General features: G+C 43.1%; 1 protein-coding gene across 6 annotated transcripts in view; it reads left to right on the top strand.

The window, feature by feature from the left end:
• Window positions 1–1,732: 1,732 nt before the first annotated feature.
• Window positions 1,733–25,250, top strand: part of LOC140212042 (LIM domain-binding protein 3-like) — a 178,416-nt gene continuing 154,898 nt past the window's right edge. For 5 of the 6 annotated variants that reach the window (XM_072282480.1, XM_072282481.1, XM_072282484.1 and 2 more), the window contains exons 1-2: window positions 1,733–1,825; window positions 3,021–3,160. In XM_072282480.1, coding sequence (XP_072138581.1) covers window positions 3,065–3,160 — 96 coding nt within the window. In that variant the 5' untranslated portion in view covers window positions 1,733–1,825; window positions 3,021–3,064. The remainder of the gene's footprint in view (window positions 1,826–3,020; window positions 3,161–25,250) is intronic. The other variant, XM_072282485.1, reaches the window with a different exon arrangement.

The following is a 25,250-nucleotide window of genomic DNA, read 5'->3' on the forward strand; positions in this document are numbered from 1 at the left end:
AAGGCGTGAACACAAAGACAGTTGTCAACACTAAGTAGCGGCAAACAGCCAGACCTACTTAGTGAAGGCATGGACACAGAGACAGTTCCAACTCAACAATAGACAGTTCCTTAACTTGACACAGCAAGACTTCGGTCTCGCTCCAGTGGTTGAACTTGACAAGGCTGCAGGCAAGGCTCCAGAAGGAAGGGGAAGGGAACAGTCCATTCTCAGGGTAGCAGCAAAGACAGCCTGGCTTACCCAACGGACGCAAGGGCAGGAAGGAACAGATCGAACTGCAGGGTAACAGCAAAGACAGCCTGACTTACCCCACAGAGGCAAGGACGGGATACTGATGAGACAAACCAGCACCCACACACGAACCCAGGGCCACTTATATTCCCAGCCCCAAGACGAGCATCAGGTGCCTATGATTAAGCCCAACTGAAACAAGGGACAGCCGGAAGACCCGGAGTCCGGAGTCCACGGACTGGACCGTGAACCAGAACGCGGACTTCATGGACCGGACCATGACAGGAGCACCTACAGTGGGCACCTGAAAGCCCTGGAACAGTAACACCAAAAATCCTTACAAAAGATTTTGAGGATCAGCTGGAAGGACAGATGCACTAACACCAGCGTACTGGAGGAGGCCACCACAATAAAGCAACTCCAACTGCAATGGATAGGACATGTTATCCAGATGCCTAACTCGTATCTCTAACAGATCCTTCACTCCCACTTGAAGGAAGATCAGCAAGCCCCTGGTAGGCAAAGGAAACACTTCAGAGATAACACCAAAATAATCCTGGAGAAATTCAACATTACATCTAAAAACTGAGAAGACATTGTTCTCACCTGGAAGAAATCTGTTCAAGGGGGAGCTGCGCTACATGGGAGTGACCTCTGCTGTGCCACAGAAAATGAACACCAGCTGCAAAAGGAGAGACTGAACAACCAAAAGACCCAACCACTAACCGTAACCACCATTTACTCATGCCTCCACTGCACAAGAATATTTGGATCCCAGACTGGCCTCTAAGGCCACTTGAGGACCCATTAATAGACAACTCCTTAGAAGAACATCATGCTCAACTCGAGTGATCGCACTAGTACATTAGGTACATTTAAGAGACCCTTCGCAATGCATATGATTGCAAGAAAATGGAGTGTTATGGGCTGTGTAGGAAGGAAAGGTGGGGTCAGCAGTATAACAATTTACAGTGCCAGTGATGAGGGGTAGGGGGGATTTCAATTCCAGCCACCATGTGTAAGGAGTATGCACTCCGCTTTCCTCCCAATGCATGGGTTAGTAGGTTGTGGGCATTCTACGTTGGTGCTGGAAGCATGGCGACATTTGCAGGCTGCCCCAACACATCCGCGGACTGCGCTCGTCATTGACGCAAACGGCGCATTTCACTGTATGTTTCAATGTACATGTAACAAACATAGCTAATCTTGGAAGAACTCTTTAAAGGAATATATTTAATTGTAGGTTTACATAGGTCAGCACGACATCGTGGGCCGAAGGGTATAAAGTATGGTCCTATGTTCGATATTGTTAATCAAAGATTTCAGGACCTTCGAATCGCAACTTTGCACTAACGTGGAATTTAAAACAATTATAGAAACTCTACAGCGCCGCAGGCAGGGCTCGCCGGAACACCTGAGCGTGGCCGGACCCAGCGCTTGCCCGCGTCCAGCGGCACTGCCCAGGGACCGGCCGCGCGGCCGGCTGTCAGTGCCCGTCAGCTGACGTCATCCCCGGGGCTCCGAGCCGATAAATGCGCTTACTGACACTCGGCAGCTTCGCTTCTGGAGACGAAGGCGAGCAACCAGGGACAGGGTATGGAAAACACCCCTTTGCTTTTCTACTCTTCCGATGCCTTTTCTTTCTGTTTGGAGCGCCAGCTTTCGTGCCCAGCGATGCGTTTGCATTTTGCATGCAGCACTAAGGAACAGTTGCTCCCCGATCGATTTGCCTAGTGGTTTGCTGCGGAGACGGTGTCAGGGTGACGGGTTGTGGTAATGGCTGGTTGTTTAATAACAGAAAACAAAACGGTTTTGAAAATAGTAAAAAGGGACAGCGCTTTAGGACGATTGCACCTGTTTAACGCTGCTCTTGCTTCCAAATTTAGTGTCCCAGCTCTATACCGCAATTCTTTAATCCCATCGCAAACTTCCAGCGCGTGTTGTGCACGCTCGCGCCGGCGGCTTCTTCGACGGTTTGTTGCTGAAATTAAAACTGTCACAAGCATCCCCCCATCCCAAGCAATCGGGAAATTGGTGCATTTTATAAACTTGTGATGTGCCAGGGTTTTAAAAGTTATTATTTGCTAGTGCGTCCCACCTGCCGCGAGATAGTTCTGATATCGATAGCATGGATTTTTATTTTAGTGGATTATTTGGCTATTTCCACGCTCTGAATTGGGGATGGACAGCGACCAAAGAGCGATTGTACCTGTGCAGTAGTTGGGACGTTTGGCTGTTCAACCCCGCTGTAGCTGGTGAAATAAAGTTATAGGAGGAAACTCCTGTTGTTATTTGGCGGGATTTTCAAAATTAAAAACCCTGCTTGCAACCAATAAATGTATAAGACTGTAACAAGCAAATATTACATCCCATTAACAAACACGTAATTATTTTGAAAATAACTTGTCTTTATTTCGCATTGAAATATCTTATTTACAAAAACTGTTACCAAATACAATGCCAATTCATAAGATTCTGCAGCCTTTTGGTGTCAATTATGATTATTTTCCATTTGCAAGATTTCTGAATAGGTTTGGGGAGCCTAGAAAAATCTGTCCTATATTGGTGATGTGAGTCATACAATCCTGGCATATTGGGTGTTGTGTTACCGTCCATATATGGCTTACTCTGCCTGTGGTCTGTTCCTGCCAGATCACTTGTTTCTATTCTTGGGTGGCACTCCAATCTCTTTCACTGGGCAACTCAGTCATTTTGGGACTTCTTTTAAAATTAATTTTTGTTCACAATCTTTTTTTTCTGTTTCTTCCCTCGCTGTCCCACTCCTAAAGGTCTTTCCCAGTAACGGCGTCAGTGGCTGGTGGGAGAGCAAAAGATGTCAGCGTACAATGTGTCTCTTACTGGCCCTGCTCCTTGGGGCTTCAGGCTGCAGGGAGGAAAGGATTTCAACATGCCTCTGACCATTTCCAGAGTAAGTTCATGTCTCCTGCTGCCTTCTCCTCTCTGTCTGTGAACTGATGTTGCCCTTGTTCCTGCTGGCTTAGAAAAGTCACATTTCATTTCCGCTGTTCTGAAGGCGCCGTTGGATTTGGGCATCTTGGATTTGCTCAGGATTTCATTTGTTGTGAAATGTCTAACTCTTTTGAATACAGAGAATTCAGGTTTGCAAATCAGGCAGACAGTGTCTCCTTCCGTGGCTGGAGATAGAGTTACTCTTTCCCAGTTCTGAAAAGAGCAGTATGTTGGCCTCTGTTACTGACATTTGCAATCTCTCATCACCTAACCTGAGGTTTCATAGGGTTGTATGGCATAAAAATGGACCTATGCCATCTTCTCACCCATCTGCACTCATCCCGTTTACCTGCATGCCCCCCAATGCCTTGCCTATTTAAATATCTCCTAAGTGTAGTGATCTGATTCCACCACCTCTTCTGACAGAGTTTCAACCACTCAAGGTGTAAAACAGAGGATCCGCTTTAAAACCCATTCCTCACTTTGATCTTTGGAGGGTCTCGGCACAAAACATCAACTATTTATTCCCCTCTATAGGTGCTGCCTGACCTGCTGAGTTCCTCCAGGTATTTTGTGTGTTCCTCTTGTTTTTGATGCCCCTACCATGCGGAAAAGATTCTATCTAGCTTAATTATCGTTCTTTTAAAATATTTATATACCTCTATCTGATGACCCCTTTGTTTCAGGGAAAACAGGCCCAGCCTGTGCAATTTCTCCCCTTAACTGATGTCCTTTAATCTTGGCAACATCTTGATGAATCTCCTCTTCACTCCCTCCAATGCAACCACATCCATCCTATAGACCAGAACAGCATGCAATGCAGCAAATACTTTCGAACCATTATTTTGTAAAGTCCCATGGATGGTGGAGTGTCCTGATGATGAAGCTACTTCAGAGGCAGATTGGGGAGCTAGGCAGAATTCCTCCTAACCTTGGACAATTCTGAGCCCGTCTCTCAAAATGATATTCGAATGAATATCCTGCAGCAGTCAGCAAGTCTGGACAGATGGTTTCCCCATTACATGTCGGCAGTGATACTCCACACTGGCATTCTTCACTTTAGTGAGTGATAAACATATATCCATCCAACATGAATCTCTTGAAATCCGACACTTCCATAAACTGCTCTTCTGTTCTTTCTCTTTCAATATTTTTATTACTATTAATTTATGTTTGTGTGTGTGTGTGTGAATACAGAGTACTGGAAAAAAATATATGTCAATACATCAAGCTAAATTGCATATAAAGACTCCTTACCCTATATTCGTGCAAGTCAATTAGTTCGTAATATTGAAAAATAATAATTTTATTATATTAAAAAAATCTAACCCACTACCAAGGCAGAAGCTGATTAATAGAAAAAAAAGGAAAAAGATTGTTAGTCATCATCTGTGCTTTAACAGCAAATCAAAGGTTTTTAAAATAATTCAGGAAAGGTCCCCACAATGTTTGAAAGTCTTGATTAGATTCAAAAATTGAACACTGTTCTCTAATTCAGATTCCATGCTTCAACCCTGAGATTAATTCTGCTAAGTCTGAAGCACAGACACTGACTTTCAGCCACCGTTAAAACTGTAGACAAAGTGCAGCTCAGCTACCAAATCCAGATGGAAAGAATTGTGTAAAAACAATAAAGTTGGTCTGTTTGGAAGGCATTCCTGACCTGAACTTGACCAAAGATGAGTTGGTCAGTTGATGCTTGAGTATTTAAGGTGTTTAGAAAAACCCAAGAAGCAGGAGAGGAAACGTTCATCTCTGTGAACCTGCTTCAACATTTAATAAGATTCTGGTGATCCAGTGATGGCTTTGCCACTCTCTCCCTCTCCCTCTTGTCTCCCTTTTTCGAATATTCAGTCTCCTCTCTGAATATATTTACTGACATTGCCTCCACAGCTCTCTAGGATAGAAAATTTCAGAAATTCACAGCCCCATGAGGGAAGAAATTTCCCCACTCCATATGAAATGGGCTACCTCTTACTTTCAAATGGATGCTCCCAAATTCTATAACCTCTCGTATAGATCCACCCACCGTCCCCACCACACCCATGTCATGAGGAAATGTGAGAGATATTTGAAAGGTGATAAATATTATGAAAGGATTGGATGTATTTCCCTTTCTAAATGGCGTCATCTTTGACATTGGTGTCATTTTGTGGCAAACCAGATAGCTGTAGGTTACCTTATTCCACCCCAGAATCATTCATATTTCAAAAAGATTTTCTCTTATCCTTATCTGCCTTGAGCATTGGCCCAACTAGGTGAATCTTTCACCATGAACCCTTTCTTCCCTGGAATCAAACTAGTCAACGTTCTCCACACTCCCTGCAATACAAGCAGCATAGAGTGCCCCAGGTGCTGTAAATTGTACCTTGATTAGGCTAGAGGTAAATCGGTGCATTGCTGGGTGGTGTGGCTTGAAGGGCTGGAAGGGCTGTATCTCAAATAATAAATGCCCAACATTTAGTTGGCTTCCAAATTGCTTGCTGTAGCTGTAAACTCACTTTTTTCCTGTTTCAGTTATTAAGTTTCCTGAGGTCTTTTTGATAGGGAACAACAATCATTTTATGTTAGAATTTTATCTTAAGATTGTAAATAATTTTATTTGTCTTAATACACAACCATGAATTGTGAACAGGCAGGGTGGATTGGAAAACTGCCTTTGAAAGGATGACAGTAGGACAGCAGTGGCTAAATTTAAATAATTATTTTATGGTTTGCAAGTAATTTGGCAAAAAGGCAAAGTTTTCCACCCATAGTTACCAAGAGAAATTAAAAGTACTATTAGATCAAAAGTAAAAGTCTCCTACTGTTTTCAAAAAAGAAGCAGACAGCCTGAATTCATGAGATGAGCCACAAACAATGCACTGGAGGAACTCAATAGGTCAGGCAGCATCTGTAGAGGGAAGTGGGCAATCCAAATTACAGGTCAAGACCCTTAATCTGGGCAGAGAACCAAGTGAGGTGTCTCGACATCAGAAGGGAAACAGGAAGAGACAAGTAGAATGTGAGTGTAACCTACCAAGGGACTTAAAAACATATAGTAAGAGTTTCTGTACCTATCGTAAATCTCCATTAATCTGGCACTATAGTGTGTTAGTCTGACAGATTTTCTGAACTATTGGATGTTACTTCCATCTCAACACAATTTTAAATCACTTTTTAGATGCTGCACAGAATAATAAACTCTACAGTGAACATACTAGTTTTAAAAGTGAGTAACAGGGCGCATGGATTATTAGTTTTACTCTATGTGATGAGAAATACATTAGGGAAAGTTAATGTGGATCCTTATAGACTGAGACAACAGAAATTATATTTGGGAATAAGAAACGGCAGCGAAACTAAATTCATGGAAGAATACAGAGAAAATTTACAGAAAGTAATGCAGGACTCCAAGTCAAAGAAAAATAGTGTTCAAAGCACTAGTAAAGAGCTAGTAGTTGAGAGATTAATGGAGCAAATGGCTGTTGATCTCCAGAACCTGATGACCTATATCCTAAGGAGATATTTGTGGTCAGCTTCCAAAACACTAGGTTGAAAGATACCAAATAGAATTCCACAAAAAGTCTTCAGCATATGTAAAAAAAATCTGTAAAGTGAAGATTCCTTCAGAAATAATGAAACGTTAAGTCTTTAGATATCAACAAAATTACTACAAAAAGCAGTAAACAGTTAAAAAAAACTAAATCAGATCAATATTTATTGTCACCACCCTTTGCCTTTAAAATGGCAACAATTCTCTTAGGTACATTGTTGTGCAGTTTTGTCAGAACTGTAATTAGAAGAATAGGCAAGGCCAACAGTTCGTGTGATATATTTGGCCTTCAATAACATACTACTAGGGAGATTATGAAAGAAGATTTGAGTATACAGTATTGGGTGTTCTGTAATAGCCGGGATCGAAGATTAGTTTATAGATAGAAAACTGTTGTAGAAATAAAGGGTTTGTTTTTGGATCAGGAGGCTGTGATTGGTGGGGAGCTGCAGGGATCAGTGCAGGGGCTCTGGCTGCTTACAGCCTATATCAATATATTGATTGAAGGGATTAACAGTACTCTGCCAATGTTTCTCAATGACACAATGCTCCTTCACCATGTGGACTATGAGAAGAATGCACAACAACTTTAGGAGCATATGGGGAGGACAATTAAGTGAGTAAGGACATGGAAAAAGAAATACGATGTGGGAGAATGTGAGGTCATCTATAACTGGAAAAATAGAAGGATGGGATATTTTTAAATGGGGAGAGATAGAAAAGGGTCAGTGCTCAGGGCAACTTGAGTGAACTCACACATAAACCACTGGAGGTTAACAAGCAGAAACAGTAAGCAATTAGGAAGGCAAACAGTATGTTGACCTTTATTGCAGGAGGAATTTTAAAAGATGAAGGCCTCTTGCTGCAATCGTACAGGGCCCTGGGTGAGATGGCATCTGGAGTACTGTTTGGCGTACATCAGATGTATATGTTTGGAGGTGTGGAGAACCTGCACCGTATTGTTACGTAGGATGCTGGACTCGATCAGTGAGAAGAGATTAAGTAGATGAGGGCCTATGCTTTTCAGAAAAGTGAGAGGTGATCTGATTGAAAAGTAAACAATTCTTAAAAGAGCTTGACAATGTGGATAAGGAATTGATGTTATCCTTGGTGAGGAGACCGTTGGCATAACTTAGTATCAAAATAAAGCATCTCCATTCAGGACTGAGGTGAGAATTCGTACCTGAGGGGGTGATGGAGGCTCAGATCACACTGAGCTGGTGATGAATTGTTTTTTTGATATTATGATATGACGGACCAAATGATGACTTCTGTTTCTGTTTTTTATTCTTTTGATCCATGCTGAGACTCTGTGGGTTTGAACAAATGGTAAATTGATGTTTAAGTAGGGATTGAGATGGTTTAACAACCCTCCATGGTGATCTGTATTCCACAGCTAACAACACAATGCTCACCAGAATAATGTGTAACAAAAAAGTTCTTAACCACTTGCAATGTCTTCATCGGTTGAGGACTAAACCCAAGAGATCAGCAATAGCCCAATTCCAACTAACTTCTGTCGTCGGGACACTCCATTACCTACCCTTTGAAATAATTTGGAAATTGGTCAATGATAATGACTAGACTTTCAAACACTTGTTTTCTTATTTGCTTTGAACATTTAAAGTACAACTGTTGTGTCATATTTATCACTGCCTGTGAGAACTTAATGTGGTAATTCTGTTTATTATAGTAAAGCAATATCTGAAAATTGTTAATATTTCTTTATTTTCTGAAAAGTATTTCATGTCCGGAAAGTTGCTCAATCATGGTATACATATATAATATGTTATCTTGTAAATCAGCATTACTTTGTATTTGTCACTCAAAGCTGAGTGCCTTAGTTTTGGTACTTCCTGCAAGAACACAACAGACTTATGGCCGACTCCAGAAATAGAAATAATGATGGCAGTGCTGGCGTGTACACCTGTCTTGAAGTTGGTTCGGTCTTGGCTGGCTCTGAAACAATGGGCCAACCAAAAAAAAGGGAGAAACTGACCCTGTCTATCTTTCACTGGTCAAAGGCCAACTAATTGCATCTTAATCAAACCTGCACAAAGCGGCTTTGAAGCCGGGCAGTATTTTTGAAACAGGCACTTGTAAAGTTATTAACCTATTTTGGTTGAATATGAGGGCAGGTTGCTTAACTTTGGTTATCTACGTGGCCGGTAGCGAGACAGCAATCATCCTAATACAACCAAGTCAGAGTTACAGAGTTATACAGTAGAAGTGGTTTCTTCGTCCTGGTGTATCAGTGCTGATGTAAGCTCTCCCCATTTACATGCATTTGACTCGTATCCTGTAAACCTTGCCTGTCAGCCCCAGGAGATCCACTGTTACTGCGGATAATTTATTTAGAGTATCAGGCTGAGATTGAATACAGTGTATTCCAGTTAATTGGGACACATTGGGACCAGTACATTTTGGCCCAATTAAGCAGCTGCCACAATTAACTGAAGTTTCATGGAAATAGTATAAAAAAGACAAACTAAGTAACAAATTATATATTTAAATGAAATGCAGAACAAATTAGAACACTAGCAGTAGTACTACTGTACTATAAAACTGTGTATCAGTTCCTAATAGTTATTGACGAGTAATTCATCCAGTGTACATAACGAACAAAGTCAGCGCAGCCACCAAGTGCAGATAATGGACTGACTTCATGCAGTGCATCCTCTAAATCTTCATATTCATTGTAACATTCAAGATTATTGTTGATACCTTCAAATTCTTCTAGTTCCTACTTTGAAGTAGTGAAATCATCTCATTTACTTTTCTGGCATTTCCAAGCCTGAATCCTTGAAACTGCAGTGAACAAAACAGTTCTGAATTGACTTGCTGCTTATTTCTCACCAGCTATCAGTGACAAAATGATGCTTTTTGAACACATACACACACAGCTGAGGCTATTTAAAAATTACTCTTAAACACGGTATAACGTATAATAACCACACAAATGTACGTGAGTGACTCTAGTTAAAACCTGTTCAGTGACAGGTTCCTGCCCCAATTAAGCATCGTAGTGTCCCAAATAAACGAAGAGAATCCTGGTAATTTTCATTTTTGGTCTTTAAGATTGCCCCAAATAAGCAGCTGCTCCAATTAACCAATGGCTTAATTAACCAGAATCTACTGTATTTGGTAAGGTTCCTGTTGACAGCAAAAGGTTCCTGTTGAGAGCAGTGATTCAAGAAAGTAGTTTCTGATACCTCAATCCCAGCCTCCAGTAAAATGGAGAATTCCAGTTGTTGAACAAGTGTTGTGGATAAATGAGTGCTAGATTTTTCCAACTGAGTGGCCCTTGGCCTCTATCACATTCTGCTCCTTTGTGTTTAGCTCTGATGTTTACCTTGACTCACCAAGTTGCTGGATGTGTTGATGAAGGAGATAGATTTCAGCACACAAAGGGCAAAGTGGACAGAGCAGTAACATGTAATTGAGGAGATGGAAGCTCAGATGTAATTGCATTGAGCAGTTATTAAGACTTAATGGTTGAAGAGCCCACTTCTGCTTCTATTTTCTGACAGTTTCAGTCTTGTGTTTGGGTCAAGTCCAACAACTTCATCTGTATAAAAGCAGCTTATTCCCACCTGTTCACTATTACCTACACTGCTTTATCATTATACTCCATAGCATCTTCTCAACTGATCTGTCTGTCAGTTTCTAACCATTATCCACACCCTAAATTGTCTAAAACTCTGTTGTTCACATTAGCTGCTCTATCATATCCTTCACTCCAATCCCCGAGTGTTGACACTGACTCTGAGTGGCCTATTCTTAAAAGGTTTGCCTTCAGATCTTTCCATGGTCCTGCCTTGCCATTTAGTTGTGACCTAATTCAATCCAATATTCAGTTCCCCCAATTTCCTGTTGCTTTGTCTGACCTTTTCTCTGCCTCATCCTTTCCCTGAAGGTTGGCAGAAGAGTCTTCATACGACTGGATTTCCCTCACTGACTCTTCATCTTCTCTGACCAAACATGAACTTGCCTGTCAAAGTCGTGGGTTCTACCCACCCTAGTTTGTGACAATGGCTCTTTCAGAACTTGGAGGCTGAACATCTTACAAGTAGTAAAATGTTGCTTTTCTGTGATTGCAAATAATTAGCAAAATTCCCGAGACTAATTATAGCATCACATTAGTTTTCTGTGCGCACCAGCAGTGGTTGTGTTTGTGTTTCTGATGATATCCAGGAAAAGAATAAACTTTCAAAATTGTGCTTGGTCAGAACTTTAGAAGACATTTCAGTGGTTCAGTGGTTCCATTCAATATCAGAGAATGTATACAGTATACAACCTGAAATTCTTACTCCGCAGACATCCATGAAACAGAAGAAAACTCTAAAGAATAAATGACAAAAGAATGTTAGAACACTAAAACCCCCACACCCTTTCCACACACAAGCTGCAGCAAAGCATCAATCCTCCCCCCCGCACTTGTTCTAGCAGGAAGCATCAGCCCCCAACACCCATCAATAGCAAGCCCCCAGAGACCATGATCTGCAGTTCAACAAAAACTACCACTGAGTTGTAGGAAACTCCAGGGCTGGGAGAGGGTGTGAGTGAAAGGGGAGGGAAGTTAAGATGTTGTAGGAATAAATATTCCTTTATTGCTGAGAATGCACAAGATTTGGAGACAGAAGACTCTCTCTACCTCTATGTAATTGCTTAGTTGACACTTGAAATTCTTGGTAACAATAAATCACTGACATATACCTTATGCTAGTGCTCTCTGATACACTGAACCAGTAAACTGAGAATCCCTGTCAGCTGTTTGATCTAGGTCACTGTCAAGAACAAAAGGGGAATTTGTAGCTTGCTGATGTCATGCCATGTTCCACTGATGGGACAGATGGGATCCCTAATCCCTTGTGGGGCACAGCAGGACAGTCATTGTGTGTGGAATGAATGGCTGTGCCCTTTTCATTTTCTTGCTGAAAAATTGTCTATTAATACGTACTGAAGTGTCTGTTATGTGATCGTGAGGCATTAGGAGTGGATTTATGAGATAGGTGGCAAGATCAGGAAGGTTGCAAGGTCACCTTTAAACCCTGTTTATAATTTGGCTGACACATCTATGTCAGTAACTAGTAGTTCAATTCCACAAGTTGTATCCAAAACAAAGAAGTAACCTAAAGCATTTCAAAGGAGTGTTGAAATGGACTAACTCTCACTCACAAAGTGCTGGGAGTTGGGAGGGTACAAGAGGCAGTGTCAGAGGATTGGGGGATGTGGGATGTTAGTGGGGATGAGGGGCTGATTGTGGGAGAAACTCTTCTTGGGCACAGCTTTTGATGTGTTGGGGGACAGGGACCTGTGATGGGCAAGGTCAGGAATGGGATGGACTGGGATTGGGAGAGCAAGTAGTTTCAATAACGATAGAATGGAGATAACTCTGATGTTCAGAGGAACTAATTTCATTCTTCATTTTACCTCCTTGCTGCTGAGGTTTAATTGTCTACAGATTTCACAAGGTGATGTTCACTGGTGTTTCTAGAGAGGTTCTTCAATGGGTTTTAGGTTTGCTGGTGGTGGAGGAATGATCGAACTTTTCCTGACTGTGCTTATAGCCAGCAGATGATTTCAGGGGTTGGTGGGAGGGCATGTGAGGATAACCATCCCCGGTTGGGGTGGGGGGGTGGGTGGGAGGGTGTGAGGATAACCATTCCCGGTCGGAGCGGGGGGCGGGGGAGGATAAACATTCCTGGTTCTGTACTTATTGTTGCACACGAATAGGAACAAATTAAGGGAAAGAATTATGTCCCACTCTGACTGAACATGGCAGCTCTGAACCTTTGTACTTCATCTTGTCAGGAGACAGCAGGCATGAGGAATGGACAGGGATGACTGCTAACATAAACACAAGAAATTCTGCAGATGCTGAAAATCCAAAACAGCATAAGGATATGTGCTGCTTTTTATTTGAAGGGGGAGGGCACAGAACCCACTGTTGCATTGAACATAAATGGTGGTTTCAGGGCCACGGATATCATTGTAAAGTTAGCAAGCTGGAAGGTCATTGGCCCAGCACAGGAGGACTGAAAACTAGACCATCCCCAGAAGCCGTACACATCATGCAGACTCATTCCTTTCTCAGCAGCTGATGAGCTTGTGGCTCAGAGATTTAAGGTTATTGAGATATGGAAGCAGAAATATCACCACATGCTCCACTGGATAATATGTCACGGGAGAGTGAAGTGTTCTCAGTAGACAGAATTGATGTGGAATTTTTCAGATTGTGATAAGCTCCCAGACACTTGCTTGCTTGTCTCCAGCAGATTGCAGGAGCAGGGTGGCGACATGCAATTGGAGAAACTGTGTCCGTTTAGTGGGTATGTCAGGCAAGGTGTGTGCTTCATGTTCTGAATGCCCTTCCCTCAGGGTTGAAGAGTCAGGGATCAGACCAATGTTGTGGATTAATCAGTGTTCCTTGGTGACCTGGACAGGATAAATTGTTAAGGGAAACTCCTGCAGTGATAAGATAAAATAAGATTAATTATTTCACACATTTACATCCAACCATAAAGTGAAATACCTGTATGTCACTTGCATCAAATCAAATCAGCAAGGATTCTGCTGGGCGGCCTTCAAGTGTTGTCATGCTCTGATGGAGCATGTCCACAACTTATTAACCCTAACCATACATCTTTGGAATGTGGAAGCAAACTCACGCAGTCACAGGGAGAATGCTCAAATGCCTTACAGGCAGCAGTGGGAACCGAACCCCAATCTTAGTGTAATAGCGTTACACTAACCACTAGTGTAATAGCGTTACACTAACCGCTGGTGCTGGAATAGCATTGTGGTAACCTTTAGTGTAATAGCATTACACTAACCGCTGGTGTAATAGCGTTACACTAACCGCTGGTGCTGGAATAGCATTGTGGTAACCTTTAGTGTACTAACGTTACACCAACCGCTGGTGTAATAGCGTTACACTAACCGCTGGTGCTGGAATAGCGTTACCCTAACCACTGGTGTAATAGCGTTACACTAACCACTGGTGCTGGAATAGCATTGTGGTAACCTTTAGTGTAATAGCATTACACTAACCGCTGGTGTAATAGCGCTACACTAACTGCTGGCGCTGGAATAGCATTGTGGTAACCTTTAGTGTAATAGCATTACACTAACCACTGGTGTAATAGCGTTACACTAACCGCCGGTGTAATAGCGTTACCCTAACCGCTGGTGTAATAGCGTTACACTAACCGCTGGTGCTGGAATAGCATTGTGGTAACCTTTAGGCGACCGTGCCGTCTCCAGTTCAAAAGATCATTGGGTTTGTTTCACTGACTTATAGACATACTTTCTGTTGTCCGGATGGTGATTGCAATCAGATATATTAACATTTAAGAAAACACTTCAACAGGTATAAGAATGGGGAAGGTTAAGAGAGATTGGGCCAATTGGACTCAGTCACTTGGGTTGATTGAGTTGGTTGCAGGGCCTGTTTCTGTGCCGTGTGACTCTGCTCCACATGATGCATTCTTCATGGAGTGTGCTGTGTTTGGAGAAAGTTGAAGTCGTGTACATATAATCTTTAATTTGAAAAAATAAAGCTTTTTTCCCCATTTGTACATCTTTGTGGGTCTTTTATTTTCATATCACAGGTTGCCAATCAAAAAACACCCTAATGTAGGGAAGTGGCACATGCTTAACAATGGACATGAGACAGTTCAAGGTGTCATGGCAGGGAGAGGTTGGGCAGCTGAAGACGAGGGTGCCAGTGGTGAAGAGGTGAATGTGAGGAGGAAATTGGAAGGCAGCAATCTTGAAGGTTGTGACACTGGAGGAGGTCACGGTGTTGGAAGGAATGAGGAGATTTAAGAAGAGCGAGAGCATTGCCTGGATGGGAGCCATTGTAGGCCAGTCAGTATGAGTTGGGGGCCATGAGATGAGATTCAGACAGGTTGGAATAGCTCAGGTCAGTGGGATGGCGGCTGAATGAGCTCTATAATGATCAAATCAAGGTAAGAAAGAGGGATTCCCAGGTGGATAAGGTTATGGTGATGGAAGCTGGTGGTTTAGTGATGAGATCACTATCAGTGTGACCAGATACGATTCCAAGATTACAAATGGTCTTAGACATTGTACAGATGGGATGGAATCAACAACCAGGGAGCGGAGCTTGTGTGAGGAACCAAAGATGAATGCATTGGTAATTATAAGTTTTGGTTGGACGATGTTCTGCACTCATTCAGTGAAAACATGATGGATTGGGAACAAATCAGGTGGGTGTTTTCAGTTATGGATGAAACCTAATGTGTTCTCTGATGAGGTCACTGGGGGTTGGGATGTGGATCAGAAATGGGAGGGCTGAGAAATACAGCTGGGAGTCGCGAGAGGTGAAAATGGGGGTACAGAAGAGAATCTGTAAACCTCTGTTCTCATTGTGACTGGGATGTGGGAATAGATCCAGCTCTGCTGCCAAGTTAAGGTGGTCAAATCTGTTGCCAGTTGTTGACTGGATAACAATGAGGGAGAATAACAGATGGACATGTGGCAGCAGACGCAGAAGAATGAGGAACACAAAATCTCTCACTGATGCTGTGCCTATTTTTGACTGATACCACAAAACCAAAGTTTGGCCCTTTATTGATGGTTCAGACATGCATGATTTAACATATAGGTAAATGTTCCCTTCTGTGTCTTGTCCTAAGGAGCATCTCTTGTGTACCTTTAGTTTTATTTTTTTTGTTTTTACTTGTACTTTCAACACAAGCACTCTCTCTCTCTGTCTGTCTCTGTATTTCTCTGTCTCTCTTCTCTCCCCCTCTCTCCCCTCCTCTCTCCCCTCCTCTCTTTCCCCCTCTCTCCCCCTCTCCCTCCCCCCCTCTCTCCCCCTCTCCCTCCCCCCCCTCTCTCTCCCCCTCTCCGCCTCTCTCTCACTCTCTCTCTCTCTTCCCCCCGCCACCCCCGGGCTTACACAAATACCACTGTGCCAGTTGAGGAACAGCTGCCTTCCATATTTGCAATGATAGATAACTTACTTTGTGAGAAGATAAAATGTAATGCATTCTGCCAACTGGATACTAAATATTTCATGATGGTTAACACAATTAAGTTGGATAAAATGATCACATGATTCCAATTATTGTAAAGTAAGACATCACTTGTCCTGCCCACCTGTTCCTCCTGATTGTGCCACTCAGTGGGTGACATTTCTGCCCCTGTCTGAAAATCTGGGCTCCAATCCCACCCTGCAGACTTGGAACTGATGCCCCAGGCAGTTCTGAGGGAGTTTGATGTGCTGTCCTCCAAATGATCAGCTGATGGATATGAAAAATCCCATGGTGTTATTTTTCTGCTGACCTGAACATTTAGCTCTGTCAAGTTTCTAAAGCAGTTTAGTGTTGTTTCTGGGACTTAACGGTCAGGTTCCATGGATCCAAATGTTGTGGGACTGTCGTGACCATAGAACATAGAAGAGTACAGCACAGAAACAGGCTCTTTGGCCCATCATGTCTGTGCTGAAATAATCACATCAATCTGCACACGGTCTGTGTCTCTGTCCCCATTCCTGTGTCTGCCCAAACTCCTCTTCAATATGCGACTGTATCTGTTTCTACCACCACCTCTGCATCTTGGTATTAGCCTACCAACCAGCATGTCGTTGCGGAGTGGAAGGATACTGGAGCACGTGGGGAAACCCATACCGTCACAGAGAATGTACACACTCTGCATGACAGCACCCAGTCAGGGTCGAACTCTGGTCACTGAAGCTGTGAGGCGGCAGATCCATCACGTGCTTCCAGCTTTTCATGCTTGTTTTAAATACATGTACCATCTGCACTGATAAGATTCATGTGAAGAAACAGTGTTACTTCAGCAGGGTCCCAGTGGATCAGGCAGGTTGCAGGAATTGTGCGAGGGATTGATGGAAGTTCGCCTGGAATTGTCTGATGGGCAAACTCAAGGCAAGGGAAAATAAGGTAACAACTGGGCTGTTGAACAATATGGAGGAACAGAACAGGGTCACATACTCTCAGGTCACTGATGGTACCAGAGCAGGTAGATCTGGTGACTTGGGATATGAGATACCCACCTTTATTGGCTAAAGTACAGAACAAATAAGGAGGACTGCACACAACATGAGTTAGGCTGTAGTAGGAGGAACTATGTACAGTTGTGGGCATCACAGCATTGCAGGGATGTGACAAACCCTGAAGGGTGTAATGAGGATGTTGGCAGCGCTGAAGAATTTTCAGTATGAAGTAGGGACTGGGCAGGCTGGAAAACTGAGGGAAGATTTAATCAACGGCTATGAAAACATCACAATGAACAGCAGGGTGGACAGGAACAGCTTCCTTGTCTTAACAGAAACGTTAGAAGGAGAGGTGAAAGGCATTGAGTAGGAATAGAAATACGCGTATTTATCCAGAGGGTGGAGATGGTCCGGAAACTCTGTGCCTAAAGGTGATGGAGACAGAAACCCTTCTCACATTCTGAGATGAACACTTAATGATAACTTATAGGCAGAAAGGGAAGGAAAGGGAATTTCTTTTTGCCCAAACGTTGAGAATTGTGAGGTGGTATGAGCCTGGAAATTCTCTGCTTCCCCATGTGTATGGGGTCAGGGGTAGGTGGCAATGAGTGTACAATAGTGAATCTGAGGGTGAATGTGCGATAGTGAACCCGGTGGTGTGTGCAATAGTGAACCCGACAGCGAGTGTGTGATAGTGAACACGATGGTGAGTGTGCAATAGTGAACTTGGTGGTTAGTGTACGATAGTGAAACCGGCAGTGAGTGTGCGATAGTGAACCCAACTGTGAGTGTATGTTAGTGAACCTGGTTCCTGCCTGTGACCATCAAACTTTACAACTCCTCCCTTGGAAGGTCAGACATCCTGTGCCAATAGGCTGGTCTTGGATTTATTTCATAATTTACTGGCATAATTTACATATTACTATTTAACTATTTATGGTTCTATTACTATTTATTATTTATGGAGTAACTGTAACGAAAACCAATTCCCCCGGGATTAATAAAGTATGACTATGACTATGACTATGTGACGAGTGTACAGTAGTGAATCTGGTGACAAGTGTACAATATTGAATCTGGTGATGAGTGTACAGTAGTGAATCTGGTGATGAGTGTACAATAACGAATTGCATGATGTAAAACACTTCTCAGGAATCATCCCTTACAGGCAAGTCACAGATGGAGTAGTGTAAAATGAAAAATGCATTGCCTTGAGATCTGCAAGTGTTGTGTGCAGGTCGGTTTTACCAAATGTAGAACGATACAGAGCAGGAACAGGCCTTTGGCCCACCATGTTTGTGCTGACCCCGATGCCAATCTAACCGATCCCATCACCCTGCATACGATCCATTTCCCTCTATCAACTGCCTGTTCATGCTCCCGTCTAAATGCCTCCGAAACTTTGCCATCGTATCTAATTCTACCATCTCCCCAGGCAGCTTTAACTGCCTGTGCATGGAATATCCTGCCTCACACATTTCCTTTCCCCTCAGTTTGTAAAATAAAGCAAAAACCACTTTCCCCTTTCATAGTAAACCTGTGCCCTCTTGTATTTGAATTTTCACACTGAGGAAACTACTCTGAGCACCTTCCCTACCTCAGCTACATTTCATGTGCATTGCCACCCCCACCGGTGACTGAAGGCCCCTGAAATAGACAGCCATTCACTGCTGGGCTTTGCCACCTGCTGAGAAGGGATCTGAGGGTTTTTTTTAACAAGCCTCTTTCTTGCCAGTAGGTGCTGTAAACTGAGTCCCCTGCAACCGGTCTGGGAGAGCAGTATGGCACGGGCCATGGGTGCCCAGGATTACGGGCATCTCAGCTTTTCAGCCCCGGGCCAGCACTTCTATTTGTGGCCATGTGCTGACCTCAGGTGCGTCAGGCCTGTGATTGATGCGGTGGTGGGTATGGCTAGCCTTTCCTGCTGAACAGAAATAAGAGGGTGACTCACTTGCCTAATTCCAGCGGGAAGTCAGAGGGATCACTGTCTTTGGTGCCCGGCCTTGATCACCTTCCCTGCCATGGTGGCCAGGCCAGTTCTGTGGTCACAGTGCTTGGGTCATCCTTAGCAGGGGCATACTCAATTTACCTTGGTCCTCCTCACTCAATATCTTAGCACACCAAAGCACAGGGAAAGGAACACGGTTTACTTCGGGCCGAATACTGCCAGGGATAGTAGTAGAGGCTGCTGGGGATGGTGGTAGGGGCAGATACAGTAGGGACATTTAAGAGACTCTTCGATAGGCACATGGATATAAGAAAGATGGAGGAAAGGGTTAGATTGATTGTAAAGTAGGTTAAAAGGTCATTGTTGACTCATGAGCCCATACTGTGCTGTACTGTTGTAATTCCTATGATCTCTGATAAGATAGCACCATTTAAGAGGCACTTAGACTACGTGCAGCAGTAACATTTAGACAGACACACGAATATCCGGTCGGTGGAGGGTAATGGGTCACATCCACAGATGGGATGAGTGAAACTGGCATCAAGGTCATCATAAACATGAATGGCCAAATGGCCTGTTCCTGTGAGCTCCCGCTGTCACACAACACCTACGCATCTCCGGGCAATGCTTCAGTTATTTTATGCAACTTCATCTGCAGCTTAATGTAAATGGACCCCATTCATAGAAAGAGATGATTGCTTATATTTGTCACGTGTAGATTGACACACACGGTGAAGTGCGTCGTTTGTGACAAATCAAATCAGCAAGTACTATGCTGGGGGGGCAATCTGCCAGTGTCACCATGCTGCTGGTATTCACACAGTGTACCCACTTCCTAACCCTAGCCCTACATCTTTGGAATATGGGAAGAAACTGAAGCACCCAGAGGAAACCCATGTAGCCACGGGGAGAGCGTACAAACTCTTTACAGGCAGAACCCTTGTCGGTGATCGCCAGTGTCGTAAAGTGATGGTGCTAACCACTCCACCAAACAATCTCTATGTAAAAAAAAAATAGCTTTGACATCCTAAACTCTCCCTCCAATCTCCTTAATACTCAGGTGTTAGCCACCATGCTGGCTGTCTATTCTTTCACTTTGACTGATGATGGACCTGATTTTGACCAGAAACATTGAAAAATTCCTTTCATCCAACAGATATTTCTCGTCCCGCTGATCTTCTCCAAGAGATTGTTTGTTGCTGTCTCTCATCAGCCCAGCTGATGTGGTGGGTGGAATCACTTGTGTAGACACTGGGGGACATGGATGTAGCAGGAACCGTCTCTTGCCAAGTGGGCAGCTCCCTCCAAGCTCCAGCCTGACATGTGTCTGGCTGCTGGGATGCTGGCCAACAGAGCCCATCTTGCACTGTACACACCTCTGTGGAAGTAGACATCTGGGTGGACAAGATGGGGGAGGAGATTCCAACCTCGCCAACTTGTTGCAGCTATCTGCTTGTGGAGAGGAAAGATCCTAACAGAGAGTCTAGGAGACAGAAGGTGTCCCTGGCCACTGGTATGAAACTCACGATACTATACCGGGTGCCTCTCGTGCTCTGCTTCTAAAGCTTAGCCGACTGAGTTCAATCTATCCAAATTTCAAAAGTAGAGACCCAGTGCACAGTTGTGTGGTTTAGACTCAATGACAAGGAGAAACTTTTACCATGAAACCTTATTACTTCAGAGCCCTCCTCTATTTATATGTGTTGCTTAAGATTGTATGGGACATGTGTGGACAGAAACAGCTTTGAGAAAGCTGCGCTGGTGAATCTATGCAACACACGAAATGCTGGAGGAACTCAGAGGTCCAAGCAGCATCTATGGAAAAGAGTATAGTTGACATTTTGGGCCGAGACGTCGACTACACTCTTTTCTGTAGATGCTGCCTGGCCTGCTGAGTTCCTCCAGCAGTTTGTGTGTGTGGCTTGCATTTCCAGCGTCTGCAGATTTTCTTTTGTTTGTGGCTGGTGAATCTATTGAAGGTTGTGTGAGAACTTGGTAGTAGCGAGCAGCAAATGTGGGTCAGTGTAAGCAGCAGTCTGTGACTTGAGCTGTTTCTATGTAACGTGGCATAGCTGCATTACCTTGCTCCATTCCATTCCTTATGGTATTCCATCTCATTTGATAGCTTTTCCAAGATGCTGTGAAGGGTGTGGATTACTTTAAGATGGGCTGCTATTTCATTGTTTTGACTGCTGATAGGAACTAGTTGGAGACAAATATTTAATACAATATCTTCATAGGAAGCAGCAACCAGTCAGAACCATAAGGGAAAAAAAGTTCTGGTATCTGTTTGCTGTCAATGTAAGCGCATTGTGGGGTGGTGACATCTGCTCTACTCTAGAATCCCCCTGGGTCTCAAGATGGTCAGAATGCTATTCCAGCATCCCTGTAACCCTGGCAGGGACTTTCAACCAAATATTGAGGAAACTGAAGCCATTGTCTTTGGTTCCCACAAAAATGTAATGTCCTGATCGCCACTACCATCCATCTCACTGGCTGAGGTTGAATCTCAAGGTGTTCATAACCCAGGTGTCATAACTTACACTGGGGTGAACGTTGGACCTTTGATGCTATTACTAAGATGATCTGTTCTAACTTAACATACTGCGATCAAACTCTACCCACCCTAGCAAAACTGATGCATGTGTTTCTAAAACTTCCTGACCAATCCATCATGAACTGAAGGTTATGTAAAACTTTACTCTGTTTGTCATAACTTCCACCTACCCCTTCTGACTTTAGGCATTTCTTATTGACCATAAGACATAGCAGAATAAGGCCATTCAATCCATCAGTTCTGCTCTGCCATTGCATCATGGCTGATCCCAGTTCCCATTCAACCCCATAGACTGGTCTTCTCGCCAAAACCTTTGATGTCCTGACCATTCAGGAAACTATCAATTTTTGCTTTAAATATACCCACAGTCTTGGCCTCCACAGCTGTCTGTGGCAGAGCATTTCACAGATTCGCTACTCTCTGGCTAAAAAAATTCCTCTTTACTTCTGTTCTAAAGGGTCACCCCTCAATTTTGACGCTGTCCTCTAGTTCTGGACACCCTATCATAGGAAACATCCTTTTCACGTCCACCTTATCTAGTCCTTTCAACATCAGTAGGTTTCAATGAGATCCCCCTGCATTCTTCTAAATTCCAGTGAATACAGGACTAAAGCTGCCAAACACTCCTCATATGTTAACCCCTTCATTCCTGGAATCATCCTCATGAACCTCTTCTGGACTCTCTCCAATGATAACGCACCCTTTCTGAGATATGGGGCCCAAAACTGTTGACAATAGTCCAAGTGCAGCCTGACTAGTGTCTTATAAAGCCTCAGCATCATCTCCTTGTTTTTATATTCTATTCCACTTGAAATGAATGCCAACATTGCATGTGCCCTACTCAACCTGTAAATTCACCTTCTGGGAGTCTTGACGAGGACTTCTAAGTCCTTTTGCACCTCTGATGTTTGAATTCTCTCCCGATTTAGATAATAGTCTGCACTTCCATTCCTTTTACCAAAATGCATTATCATACATTTCCCAGCACTATAATCCATCTGCCACTTTTTTGCCCATTCTTCCAATTTGTCTAAGTCTTTCTGCAATTGCATTGCTTCCTCAGCTATACCTACCCCTCCACCTGTCTTTGTATCATCTGTAAAGTTTGCCACAAAGCCATCAATTCCTTTATCTAAATCACTGACAATGTGAAAAGTAGCAGTCCCAATACTGACCCCTGTGGAACACCACTATTCTTCGGCAGACAACCAGAAAAGGCCCCCTTTGTTCCCACTCACTGCCTCCTGCCTGTTAGCCATTCTGTTATCCATGCCAGTATCTATCTTGTAATGCTATAGGACTTTATCTTGTCCAGCAGCCTCATACGTGGCACTTTATCAAATACCTTCTGAAAATCCAAGTAAATGACATCCTCTGCCTCTCCGCTATCTATCCTATTTGTTACTTTCTCAAAGAACTCTAATAGATTTGTCAGGCAAATCTTCCCTTTACAGAAACCATGCTGACTTTGACTTATTATTAGTCTGCAAGTATCCTGAAATCTTATCCTTAATAATGGACTCCAACACTTTAGCAGCCACTGAGGTTAGGCTAACTGGCCTATAATTTCCTTTCTTTTGCCTTCCTTCCTTCTTAAGGAGTGGAGTGACATTTGCAATTTTCCAGTCCTCTGGAAGCATGTTAGACTCGTGATTCTTGAAAGATTATAACCAATACATCTGCCATCTCTTCAGCAACCTCTTTCAGAACTCTGGGATGTAGGCCATCTGGCCCAGGTGACTGATCCATCTTAAAACCTTTCAGTTTGCCTAGCACTTTTTCCTTTGTAATAGCAATAGCACTCATTCCTGCTCCTTGATGCTCATGGACCTTTGGCACACTGCTGCTGTCTTCCACAGTGAAGACTAATGCAAAGTACTTACTAAATTCATCCGTCATTTCTTTGTCCCCCATTACCACCTCACCAGCATCATTTTCCAGTGGTCTGATATCAACTCTCACCTCCCTTTTACTCTTTATATAACTGAAAATCTTTTAGTATCCTGCATTGTATTATTGGCTAGTTTGCCCTCATAATTTCATCTTTTCCCTTCTTATGGTTTTTTAGATGTCTCTTGTTGGATTATAAAAACTTCCCAGTCATACAACTTCCCACTCACTTTTGCTGCAGTTTTTTTCCCCTTTCCTTGGCTTTTGTGTAGTCCTTACCTTCCCTTGTCAGCCACGGTTACCTACCCCTGCCATTTGAGAACTCTTCCTCTGTGGGACATATCTATCCTGTGCCTTGTGAACTATACCCAGAAACTTCAACCACCTCTGCCCTGCTGTCATCCCTGCCAGTATCCTCCTCCAATCCACCTGGGACAGCTCCTCTCTCATGCCTCTGAAATTCTATTACGATACTGATACATCTGACTTGTGCTTCTCCCTTTCAAACTGCAGTATGCCTTCTCCCCATAACCTTTTGATGATGCCCTTAATAATCATGAACCTGTGAATATACCCAATGACTTGGCCTCCACGCTCATCTGTGGCATCGAATTCCACAGATTCACCATACTCTGGCTAAAGAAATTCCTACTAATCTCTTTTATAAAGGGATGCCTCTGTATTCCAAGGCTGTGCCCTCAGGTCTCAGACTCTCCCACTATAGGAAGCATTTTCTCTTTGTCCACTCTATCTTGACTGTTCAATATTCAGTAAGTAACAAGATAGGTAAGTAGGGAGTTTAGTTTTGAGCCAATGCCCTCATTTTTGCATTTGTCATTTTGTTTACAGTTCTACCTATGGTATTTCCTTGCAGTTGCTGTATAGCTGCTCTTTATCTTCAATAGGTATCTGTACCCTTCACCATTCCCAATGGTGGCTGTATCTTCAGCTGCTAAGGGTCTCTGTCCCTTTGGAAATATATTTCACACATACCTCAATGACCCAAGGTTTGGGCCGTCTATGAGTCTACCTTTGTGTCAGGCTTTATTGAGACACCTCAGGACATTTTATATCATTATATGTGCTATATAAGCAACATAGTTTGCATGTTATATAAATAGTCGTCCATAGAAAATGGTGGAAGCCAGTTTAAACAGGGAAAGAAAAAGCCTTGCATTTACATTGCACCTTTCTCAGTCCCATCGTGGAGAGCATCATTGCCAACATGGTACATGGTGGGCAGTTCTTGCATTTTACCATCCCATAAACATCAGTGCGATAATGTTCTGCTTTAGTGATGAAGGTTTTAAAAAAACTCTAGAGAAGCTTAAAATACTTTAATAAAACAGGAAGTGCTGAAAATACTCTGCATGTCAGGCAGCGAATATGGAGAGAGGAACAAGGTTAATGTTTCAGGGTGAAGACTGTAGTGGTCACAGGTCAAATTGGATCCATGCAGGTAAAAGTCTCTTCATCAGATCTCAAATGATAATTGTTTCTTTCTCCAGTAATGTTCCCTTACCTACTCACTGTTTTTGGTGAGTTTAAATCTGATTTAATGCTGTTCCTCTTCTCTTCACAAAGTGACATTTCTTGCATGCAAGTGAGAGGCCATTGGAGCTAACCTAGTTGTCTTATTATTTCTTGTTTTACCCATTGTCTGATGTTGCACCGCTTTTGACAGTACAACAGTTCCCGAGTACAGCAGTGAAATACCAGCATGGCTTACATTTCAATGTCTCCAGTGCATGGTGTGAATCATAAACTGACTGTCTCTGGATGAATCTGCTACAGCCACCTGCAGAGCAGAGGGGAAAGTATGGACCAGTATGGCATAACAAAGAAAGTGGCTGAAACATGAAGTATAAATAGGTCAAACAAGATGCCTTGTGGATTCATCTCTTGGTTGAGGTCATTGAGATGACCATAGGACATCAGAAGAAACTTGAATTTCAAGCAATAATTGGTTTTTCTTTTAACTATTAGAATTGACCAGTGTTGATGTTTTCTGGTGTTGGAGTTCTGAACTTGTTTAATGCTTAATTTTGAAGAGGAATGTATTTTCTCCGGTGGAAATTCTTTAGTTTTCTTTCTGAATTATTTCCTTTTACAGTCCTTTCAAAGTGCACAA

The sequence above is a fragment of the Mobula birostris genome, chromosome 18, assembly GCF_030028105.1.
Source record: "Mobula birostris isolate sMobBir1 chromosome 18, sMobBir1.hap1, whole genome shotgun sequence".
NCBI classification, from domain to species: domain Eukaryota; kingdom Metazoa; phylum Chordata; class Chondrichthyes; order Myliobatiformes; family Myliobatidae; genus Mobula; species Mobula birostris.